We start from the raw sequence: 11,857 nt of genomic DNA on the forward strand, positions 1-11,857 counted from the left end.
TGGCTGACAGCTGGCTGAACATGAGCCAGCAGTGTACCCAGGTGGCCAAAAAGGCCAACAGCATCCTGGCTTGTATCAGAAATAGTGAGGCCAGCAGAACTCTTTTATACCTGCTTAAGCTGCAGGCTGAGATTAACATGCACTGGACATGGACTGTTAGCAAATAAGGTGTGGGTTATTACTTCTAGGGTTGAGATGCATGTTTATGTTTTGGCTTCAGCTCTAATTAATTTACTTCATCCACTAAATTGCATTTAAAAAAGCAATTAACTTTGCCTGTAACCATGTATTTTTATAAAGGTGTGTTGTTTTTTCAGCATCTATGTGAATACAGGTGTTTTCTCCCTCAAAATTCCTTCCATTGTCTTACTAGAAACAAAACAAACCAAAAAGAATTCTCATAACACAGTCATTTCTAGCATTAATATTAATGTAGTTTTTTTAACTTTTCTACCATATTTTGCTCGTAAACACACATTTATGTAAATATATGCTACTGCAGCATAAAAAGACAGCTGTAGACAAAATTTCAGGATTGTGAAGTATGTTATAGGTCTGAAGTGAAAAATACGGAGTGAAATTTGAAGGTATTCGTATCAACACTGAGCCAATTTTCAGCACAATTTAAAAACAAGTGTTGCTTTTTTTCACATTTCATTTTTTAAGTCTTTTCTTTTAGAGAAGAATATTCATAAATAATAATGTGATAAGTAAACTTACAAAAGTTTGTGTACCTGTAAAGTTTCAAGAGCTACAGTGTGAATAGGTCTTTCTCTGCACACAACAATCAAATCTTTTTGATTTGGTGAAGGGGCTTGAGATTTGGTTTCAGTTCCAGGATAGGGTAATACCAGATTTTAGAGATAATCACGGAAAACAAATTATGGTAACTACTCAACAGGAAAAAAAAGGGGGGGATCCCACCCAAACTCCTCCAAAACAACTTCCTAGTAATTAACCTTCACATTTATTATGGAATCTCATATTCCTTTTCAGTAGGTTGGTACTATCATTCAAACAGTTGTTTCATAAAATTCTTGCCAGGAGAAGCAGTCTATGGCATTTTGGAACTGGAAACTCCAGTTGAATCTGCAGTGATGTGAAACATACTCCTGAAATCAAGATGATGGTTTCCCAGGTTTTGAATAGAAGAATTGGACACAGTATTTTTAAAAGAAACTAATAAAATAAGTTCTTTGTCCACTAGATGACAGTATGGTTCAATCTTCCAGTAAACTCAGTCTATCGTTGCTCGTTCTCATTAGCTTCTCGTCTGGCAGGGAATAAAGATTGCGAGATTTGCGTTTCTCAGAGCCAGGGTGGGAGAAGCCAATATATAGACGATTTTGTTGTAAGCACAGCCATGCGAAGGCACGATCAAGCTTGGTGTTTTCATTATGTGCGTGCTCTTTGCCACGCGTTAGACTCCTGACGTGTGACTCAGGGGGACCTGCCAGCTTGTTATCAAAGAGCAGTTTCCTCCTTCTCACCCGTAGTACCTAACCAGGATGGTTTGTGGGAGGCTTTTTCCTTATTTCTGCACTCTGCAATGTGCTCCCAGCATCAGTTGCCAAAGACAGAAGGATTTGGGGTGGTGACCAGGTTCTCCATTCCACCCTGCCTCTTTCTACCTTAAAGACTCTGGGCACACTGAGGGAAAGCACTGCAAATTCACAAAGTCTGTGTTTTCCAGACTTCTACCAACAGACCTGAGCAATAAAGGGATCGGAAAAAGGTATTACTATTTCTTTTACCAGTCAGTCTCCCTTCTTGGTGTTCTGTAATCCTGCTTAATTTACAAGCACTTACGGAGGTGAGCTACTGTTTGTAGGAATGTTTATGGGAAATAACAGATTAGTGAACATTTGTATGAACAAATATTTGCATATATCATCACCCTGGAAGAAATTGTGCCATTTTACTGAAGATTTTTTCTTTTGCAGTACAGTAGCATATAAAAATATGAATCATTTTGGATAACTTGTTAGCAAAAAAAAATTCATTTTTTTGCTTCTCTAAAATGGTTCATACCATCATGAAACACAGAGATATGTAGTTTGCATAGGCAACTCTCCAGTACAATTTACAATTATATAGCAGTTAATATGTAATATTCCTATGTATATAAAGAGATATTTACAGATCAGTTAGCTGGATTATAGGTCTTAAACAGAGGAATCCATAGTCTAAAATCTATATGCACAAAATTAACCTTCAATTTTGAATTACATATTGGAAAAATAATAAAAAACAATAATCAAGGGTTGTTCATGGACATGATGCTGCAGTTGCCTAGATTTGAATTGGAAAATTCGCTGGGGTGAGAAGTTGCCAATCAATCAATTGATTTTTTCCCCAGTCAGAAAAATGCAGATGAAAACTAATTTCTTTCAACTGAAAAATAAGTTTTCCCGTTCATCTTGACTTAATATTTTATATAATTTTGATTTCTTGAAAATAATAATGTTCAATATGTTATGAAAAGTAATTCTTTTTCTGTCTTTGATCATCTGGAGGGTGGGAAATTCTCCATACTTGTCACCCTTTTGCAGAGCAGAAAAGATAAATCATAACATATGTGCAGAAGTGTGGGGAAAAATATGCTTTCTCAGATTAGTTTACTGCATTCCATTTTTTTCCCATTGGAAAATATTAATAAATATACAAATGGAGTGTTAACCACCTTTCTGGGGAAAAAGAGAAGCAGAACAATCAGAAAGCACAAAAACTAGACACTTCAAAACTAAAAAACTTCTTTCTTTCAATTTCCAACAACTGAAGCAAAATTAAAGTTTAAAATTGAAATGAAATATTTTGTTATATTCTGGCTGCTGAAATAAAACTATTTCTAGAACTATGCTATGTTAGTAGAAAAAGGAAAAAACATTTTAACCAGAAAAGTTAGAAATGTTTTTTTTTCCAAACTGTTTTCAACAGAAACTTAATAGAGTGCTATTTTGATTTTTCTGCTAGGTCTGTTGTATATTCTTCAATATAACAATATAATCTTCTTATATATACTACATAAGCATATGGGAGATATATATACACACCTTATATAACAAGATGACGTTGAGTCATGACATGAGTCTTCACGAGGAGGTGCGTACCAACTTTCTGGTATGTACACCTGCCCAAGAATAATGCTTCATAAAACAAGCATAAAAAGCATACAGCTAACATAAGAAAGAAAAGTCAATTGTAAAACAGCACATGTTGAGTGGTCTGTCCCAACGTGTTTTTGTCTTGTCTTCATCTGCACGCAAATAGTGACAGACTGTTTTAGTTAAAAGGTATCAGCTATTAGGTTCTAATTTGTTTAGGTTCCTTTACTTAATCCCTTACTCCTTTCTACCTTTGGCTCACTTTGTGCTGAAGCCTTTAGGTGTATCAGGAGGAACAGAGAGAAAATCTGAGCTTCCCTTGACAGTGAGATAGTCATCAAAATTGTGTTGACCAAGAGCAATTAAAATTTAGCCTCATCAAGGCAGAGTTTAGGGGAGAAGAATTTTAGAGATTCTGAAATATGTAATATTGTCCTTCCTTTTGCAAGATTTGTCAAGGCTTAACAATTAATGAGACAGGGCAAGGAAATGATGGCTATTTCTGTCAGATCCCCAAGTAAGGTGTAGTTTCATCAGCTAGTCAACCACTTATAATCCCATGGATGCGCTCTCAGGAGCATTATCATACAGGTGTGAGATGGTGTGAACAGCAGCGGTCCTTGTTACAAACTTGTGTCTTTTCTTGTGGTTGCCTCCCCAACACTCATGCATCCCACTACCTCAGGCACTCAGGACTGGTAGATCTCCTGTATTAAATGCTATCTATTGATGGATTGAGAGACTTCTGTAGAAAATCCATCTGCTTGTGAGCAGGCACTAGCCCAGTAGTACCATTATGGTCCTGCACTCAACAAACTTGTAACGTAGCATAGCATAGCATCGAGTTGCCAGATATACCAGCTTTTGGGGGTGAGATCAATATGACCAGTAGATTGTGTGTTAATAGTAACAAAGTTATCACCCATTGAGTTTTGCAGCAAAAATAATTAGTCTTCTGGTCAAATTCCACCTTGGGTATTTGTATCCGGCTCTCTAAATCCCACCCACTCTGCAGTGTTCAGACAGGGTAGTCTTCCCTCTTTGTCAGTGGATTAACAGTTGCTTCACAGTAGCTTCCTGGTAGTTTGTGATGGAAATACCCATACCAGTCTCTTCAGTTTTTAGAATCGGGGTAGGCTGTGACTACCTTCATGTTGATGTGTGAGGGAACAAGTAGAAGAGGTCCTAATCCTTCTTTTACTAACCACATGCCTAATCCCAAGTTTTGTATCCAGAGGCTAGCCCTCAAGTCTCTTGTGACCTGTGTTGCTGAACACTGTGGAAAAATTCAGAAATAAAGCCGTAAGTGTGAAGTCATATATTGCTTTTTTTCATGAATGCCACCAGGAAGGAAGGAAGGAATTAAACACCCTCGGAAACATATGGTATTCTTTGGCCTGTTTTCTCCCTGTCTTTTGTGGAGATTAAGTCTGAAGCAGAGCCCCAGCGCTATCATGTAGAAAAACATTTCTTTGTTTCCATCTTGCTTCTATCGGCATGAGTTTATTTGGCATAATATAGCTCTCCATAAGCCACAGAGCATGTGGAGCTGAATATGAATAAAGGGTCTCTGGGCTGTGAAATCTTTTTTATTAGTAGTTCCCTGTGGCAATTCTAGGACCCCATAGGAAAAGGCAGAGCTATTCTACGTTATTAACCTGGCGTTCAGACTACATTGATCTCATTGGCCCATATTTAATGGTAAAAAATAAACTATTTTAATGATTTTAGAGAAAGAGTTTAAAGTGGGAAAGTGATATTTTGTGACTTTTGAATGAGAGGGAGGGGAAGTGTGCTCCATCTCTGTAGTCTATGAAGCAGGAGCCAAACCTACCCCTGGCTTTGCAGAACCACGTCCAAGTGAAAAACAGCATAACCAGCCCTGATTTTGTTTGATTCTCTAAAACTGTCTGTCTTCAAAATGGAAAGGGAGTAATCACAGAAAAAAACAGGGAAAAGGAATGGAAAAAACTGAATAGTCTAAAGGTATTAGTTGTTTTTTTGTTTGTGGGGTTTTTTTTGTTCTTCTTGTTTAAGTGGGACAAATGGTTTGTTGTCATACAAAGAGAAACTAAGATCAGTATGGTAAAACTAAAAAAGGAAAAATTGTAGACAGAACATAATGACCTATTTCCCAGCAACAGAGCCTGTGAGTGGAATAATGTCTCAAGTGGACTGATATTTATCCTGCCTTCTAGGAAATAAGTAGGGATTTGAAAGAAAATGAGTGACTACTGCAATTTTCAGAGGCAAGTTGATGGGGGGGTTGGGCTTTGTTGGGGGCTGTTGTCTGTGACAACAGAATTTGCATTTGCATGTGGGTTCTTCTGACGTTGAGGCTCCTTATCTCCTCCTCAGTGTTCATATTTCAATTTTAACCCAGCTGAGCCCTAGGTCTGGCTGCTTTTCTGGTAGGCTATCCTTCAGTTTGTTGTGTGAGAAACGTGTGCTATTCACCTGTTCTCTATATTCACATTAGCCTATTTTATCTTCACTGCATCCTGGGTTTTGCCAAATTAGACTTTATCATCATGACATTCTTCTATAATCTAATCTATTCTCCTGGCAGTTTAAGCTGGCGTTCAGCCCTTGAAGCAAGACTGTAGTTTATGTACCTGTAACTCTATTTATGTTAATGGGAAAAAATATTAGCAATGCTGTACCTTTCTTACCTTAGATAGTCTTGAACCATTTCTTCTATCCTTTCCTTTATTCTTTATCCACATCTTCTTGTGCTTACTCTTTTGCATACTGGCCCATACCGACAAACCTGGCTCGCATGCTGACAAACTGTGTGTTTTGCTTAGGTGCGACATGAAAACAAGTGTGTTGCTCCTGAGAGATGCCCATGTTTTCACAATGGAAGAGAATATGCCAAGGGAGAGACAGTGACTAATGACTGCAACACCTGGTGAGCCACTGGAACTGCATTTTTCTGTTTTTCTCTAGGGTGCCTAACATGTTTCTAAACATGTCTGTCACATCAGACCAGTGCAATATGTTTTAATATTGCAGACCAGGCAACCTCTACCTAGTACCTTACAAATAGTCCATATGTCTGTGCAGGTCCTCTGTAGCCACTAGCTAGTGGATTTGCTCCTTAATCTTGCAAAGCAAGATAACACTGTAGGATCTCCTCTGGAGAGGGAGGAATGGAGACTGCATTTTGTTGCTAAGCTCTGCTGTCATGCTTCCCTTTTTTTGTTGTCCAGGGCCCTTCAAATCAGAAGCATGCATCAGCAGAAAGGGTGTGATATGCCAGCTGTAATTTGACAGAAGCTCTTCAGAAAAATGTTAAAGAATCAGGCAGAAACAGAGTTGACCTCTTATATCTTAAATGAGTGCTCAGTTGATTGATATCTTTTTTTAAAAAAGAGAGGGTGTGGGGCAGGAGAAAGAGGGAGTTGGTGATATCTTCTTAGAAGAAAAGAGTAAGTGCTCTGCGTCTTTTACCCATGTCTCCATCTGTCCTGTTTGGTTCTTGAAAAAGAATTTGTAGGTTCAAAGGTAAGTGCTGGGCTGTGAGACTGACATGCAGGGAAGCCCTCAGCACAGGCTTGAGTGAGGTATAAGGTATTTGCCTGCTGTACAATTTTTGGTTTGTGCCTGCACAGCACTCCTTCTGCATTGGAGAGGTGCTCTTTGCTCTCCATGTGTGCTTGTGGAAGGAATGGTGGCCCTTTGCTGCAGAGGTCGAAGAGTCCAAGGTATAGGACATCCAGCCATCACCAGTGTGGAAGCTCTTTGAACTTAGACTTCAGGATCTGTTGTACATTTTACCCTAAATGTCCCTGCCCAGGAGCAGTGTTTCTGTTATCCTCTGTATGACTGGGTGGAGTTGGATCAGAGAATCAGCACCACTGAAGAGTCATTTGGTTTGGTTTTTGTTTTATACATTGATCTTTGAGCAACAGTGATTTCAAGTGTTGTATTTTTAAACTAGTGGGACTGCTCCTAAGTAGTGTAAGTTAGACCTGGATAGAAAGTTTTATGATTTTATATGGAAATATTGACTTTCCAGTGTTTTGTTTCTTTTTTTTTTTTTCTCCTTTGCAGCTACATATTACATTGTGAATCATGTACTACAATTAGATCTGGGTAAAGGTAGGTTTGAAGGCAGGAAGATGGAGGAGACTTAAAAGTCACTCAAGTTTTACCAAGAAGTCACTCAGTAAAAGTGACTCAGCTGAAGAACAGACACAGTGAAAATTTTCTTGAAACAAGAACAGTAAGGTGTAAAACTCCTAGGCGTTGTTATGAGATTTGCAAGATTCTTCAAAATAACCGTGCACAGTCTTTTTATTTTAGTCATGCTTATAATTGTGAATCTTAAAGTAGTCATATCCCTGTTGCTTCGTTCTTTTAACTGCCTTTTTGTTTCTGGCAATACCATTGTCAGTGACATTCCTCTAATACATAGAATTTTTTCAATATCAGGGTCAAGAAAGTGTTAGAAATCATGCATTTTCTCATTGATAAATAGCTCTTCCTCTTGTTTTAGGTATTTTCTTGAATGTGAAAGTAAAATTGGAAATAAGGTCCCTTCAAAAATGTCACTCAAGCTTTTTTGAACTATGTGACTTTTAAAAGTTTCATGATAGTTCTCAGCAAATATACAGTGAAATGTCATTTAGGAAGTGATATAGGAAATTACTATTGCTTTGAGAATTAATAAGAATTGAGAGTCTGCATTTTGGAGATCAGATCTTCCTCTTCTTTTGTTTTTGCTTTTTGTACTGCTGTTGCAGGAGTTCTCATTCTCACTTGTTCTTAGCCAGATGTGAACACCTGCAAATGCAATATATGAGCCAGAGGTGTCAGATTTGGCGTTTACATTCAACTTGACATATGGGAGACCCTAATTCATGAACAACGGAATGTCTCCAAGTCTAAGCTAGTGGCAAAACTTTTGTTATGCTATGTATTGGGAATTCATTGTAGAGCTCAGTGAAAATTTTGGAATAACATTTATGAAGCAGTACACAGCAGAAATTTTTTATTCAAAATTTTGCTACACCCTATACTTTATAATCTGTCCGTGCACATATATACAAAATCTTGGTCTTGCTTTACCTATTAGCAGAGATTTAATAGCAGAGGGTGCAACAGGTTTTGTGTTACTGAAATTTCATTCTTTGAAGAAAATGTATTGCACAATATTTATTATACTGTGAAGTGTTATCAAGATTAAACAATGCTTATGCTTGGGTTAAGGCATTACTAGAGAACTTGGTTCAGTACCTGAATTTTTTGGTTAGCAATTTGATCTTCGGAAAGTGCTTCAGGTCTTTTATCCCTGAGTTTTTACATCTGTAAAGCAGGGATAGAATTCCCCTTTCCCTGCCCTTACAGAGCTTGATTAGAAAATCCCTGGGGCAGTGATGGTGTCCATCTGCATTCATATAGCATTTAGTAGATGAATGTTTCTTCACCTCAAGCAAGCTATTGCTTATTAGATTATTAAATTCTTATTATTAGATTAGATTATTAGATATGGTATCAGATGCTATTCTAATTCTCAAAAATTAATAACAAAGAAAAGAGTGAGCAGATTTTATACTTAATTGACCTTGTTTTTTATTTTGTTTCCTCAGTCTCTTGCTAGTTAGCAAATAAATTTATTTCACTGATCAAAAGCCTGTGGATGTAGTACAGCTGCTGCAGCAATGTGGGTATAATGATATCAAGATCTTAACCCTGTGTCTGATTGCTCTTCAGAATTCCCTTCACCCAGGAAAAACAAGGCAGCATCTTGTTTTGCTGTGTATGTCAGGATGTCCCCTTTTTTTCTTGCATATTCTGTACTTGTGATGAAGTCTAGGAGGTGTCCTCGACAACATCACTTGCAAACTTATACAGGCATTGAACCATTGCCGTATCTCCTTTCATGATCAGGTGTCTCGTCACATCTCCTGTTGCATAACCTGAGACTTAGCTTGGAGTACCCATTTGTATAGCGCCAAACTTGAATTATCCTGTATGGCAGACATTCTGGTTCGGTCACCACAGGAGACCTCAGGGGACAGTATCACACAGTAGGACATTCCTCAGAGAGTGTGTGTATATGTGTACCTATGTACAGAAAAGGAAATATTCCTATGCACATTGTGTTCTTGTCAGACTGTGAGGTAATGTCTCCAATTGCTAGGTCAGATAAACTATCATGAGGAATGACTTGAATTTAAGAACAGAGAGACCTCTTTGGAGAGGGGTGGAATTATACTTAAGTATATAATCTGAACAAAAGCCACTGGGAAATGGAATGACAGTCCTGGTTACTTGGTCCCAAAAGTTGGTCATGAGAGTAAATGCATGTCCTTTGGCATCAGTTGGATATTAAATTTACTGTTATTTTGGCTTTCAATGAGAAAAAATGGACAGTACTGCAAATAAAAACAGCGTTGCTGATATTATACTTCATATTTAACCTGTAATGGTCCTTAGAGGTTAATCAATCTGTTTTTCTAAAAGGAAATTCTGAGCAGAGCAGGATATCCAAAATAAAATACTAATAGTATTATGAAATATTCTAGCAGGCTCTGTCTAGAACTATCTTTAACAGGGAAGTTCAAAAAGCATATACTCCTACATGCAGCGTGTAAGAAATAGGGAAGCATATTGCTTATTCACTTAACACATTAATATGCTATTTGGATTTATGCACTCAATGTTAACATATGCTCATTTACATTAATGAAAGAGATTGTCATCTGCTGCACAGTAGTGTAATGTAGGTATGGAAATCTATCTAGAGAAGGATTCCAGCAGCCCAGGAGCCTTCTAAGAGTACCTTCTCAAAGCCAAACACAGAGAGGATCTGGTGGGGACATACCTGAGGATGGACAGCAACACAGAAAGCTGCAGAGGTTCCTCATAGACCTGCAGTTGTCTGGGTTAAGACACACAGGGGAACAATGTTCCTGTTTGGTCTGCAGTAGGTTACTCCCTGACCCAGGCCCAGGAAAAAGGGCAGAATAAGGCAAAATAGTATCTTATCACCAGTTATGTGTCTCTTGGAGATGCTTCAGATCATGAGCTCCTGGAGGCAGATACTTTTGCTCTTTCACTTTGCCTAAAGCACCTTGCATTTTCTTGCTTATTATAGACATTGGAAATAATGATAACTGTCACTGACTTGTTTTCTCTGTTACAGTGTGTGCCATGGTCGAAAGTGGGAATGCACCAAACATATATGTGATGGCACCTGCACTGTTATTGGTACAGCTCATTATTTGACATTTGATGGATTGAAATACAAGTTTCCAGGAAACTGTCAGTATGTATTAGTTCAGGTAAGAACATGTCAAACACCAAAGCTGTCTGATAATATATAAGATGTTTTATACCAGGAGAGAAAGCCAATGTTTAGATAAATCACAGTAAAGTGTTCTCAATTACTAAGCCAGATGCGTGGTAGAGGAAAGCAGAGCTTATTAATGACTTCAAAGATGCCTTGAGAACTTTGAAGATTGCATTGTGTTCTGTAAATGAGTTAGATTGTCATATATCTAACTGGTAGTCATAAAACATAAGATAGCAACATGGTACGGAGAGGAGCTGTCTGAATCTCATCACTAACAAGGAACTGTAGATACCCATAAATCAATCTTTCCTCATCCTCCACTAGCCTCATTATCCTGTAGCGATGGCTTTACTGTCTGCCTGAGTGAGACAAGAAGTGCTTGGTGAACTTTCTCTAAATGCATCCAGAGCACAGACTCTGCTCATTCACTTTGGCAAAGTCACTGTCCTGTTCCATACACCAACCTGTTTGTAGTACATTGACAATATCTGTTTTCTTCACAGCAAAGAGGAGAAAGGCATAGCACAGTAGTATCAACTTGTGATTTGTGGGAGCAGCCAGAAATTTAGAGTTAAATAAGATCAAGGCTCATCCACAGATGCAAATCATTGTGTATGTAAAAATGTGTGTGCAAAAGAAGATTTCTTTGCAAATTTGGGTCCACTGCTAATTGCTAACAACAGTCTTCTGCAGTTACAAAATGACATGTTTCTTGTGGGGGCTACTGTTTTCCCTATAGACCCTTTTCATGAAGCAGGTTCTTCCTTGCAGTTCTTGATCAGGAAACTGTGATCAACCTGTCTCAGGCTAGGTCTGAAATATGCTCTCACCTTGATGCCTGCTGGATTACCTTAGAAGACTGATTGCTCTAACATGAGTGAGAGCTCTGTGTAAAGGTCTTACAGGCCTTATATAACATACATTACTACAAAACTAGTTAAAATTTAAACGAGATCTATTTTCCTCAGATGACAAACAGAGAGAACTATAGACAAGGTCTTTTTCTTAAAAAGTGTATACTGAAAAAAAACCTAAAAGGCCTGATGGTCATGAGTAATCACATAAATGTAGTACTAACTCTCCATGCATCTCAGAAATATTTTACTTAAAAAAAAAATCAATAAATTAAAACTACATAATTTTCCCACAAGAAATAGGTTGACATTGTTGTAATTATTATTCGTGTACAAGTTGGAAAACATGGACATCAAACATTTTGCTCAAAACTGAAGGAAGTTGCTTTCTAACTCTTCTTTCTAAAGTAAACTTCTAGGTTTATATTTTAATTTTATCATTAAAGCTTCAGAGTCTTGTTTTCATTTTTAAATCAATTAATATATGTGTATTAAGATGTACACTGTGCCCATTGTACATATATCCATATATATGTACATATTATACATACAATATATATAATTATACATACCTATATATGTAAATATATACATAT

General features: G+C 37.5%; 1 protein-coding gene across 1 annotated transcript in view; it reads left to right on the top strand.

The window, feature by feature from the left end:
- The window catches only part of VWF (von Willebrand factor), a gene marked incomplete at both ends in the record, with an annotated part of 112,785 nt that overhangs the window by 30,330 nt on the left and 70,598 nt on the right, over positions 1–11,857 (top strand). The window contains 2 exons of the mRNA XM_010283982.1: positions 5,912–6,015; positions 10,258–10,396. Coding sequence (XP_010282284.1) covers positions 5,912–6,015; positions 10,258–10,396 — 243 coding nt within the window. The remainder of the gene's footprint in view (positions 1–5,911; positions 6,016–10,257; positions 10,397–11,857) is intronic.

Source organism: Phaethon lepturus, unplaced genomic scaffold, assembly GCF_000687285.1.
Source record: "Phaethon lepturus isolate BGI_N335 unplaced genomic scaffold, ASM68728v1 scaffold5453, whole genome shotgun sequence".
In the NCBI taxonomy this organism is placed as follows: domain Eukaryota; kingdom Metazoa; phylum Chordata; class Aves; order Phaethontiformes; family Phaethontidae; genus Phaethon; species Phaethon lepturus.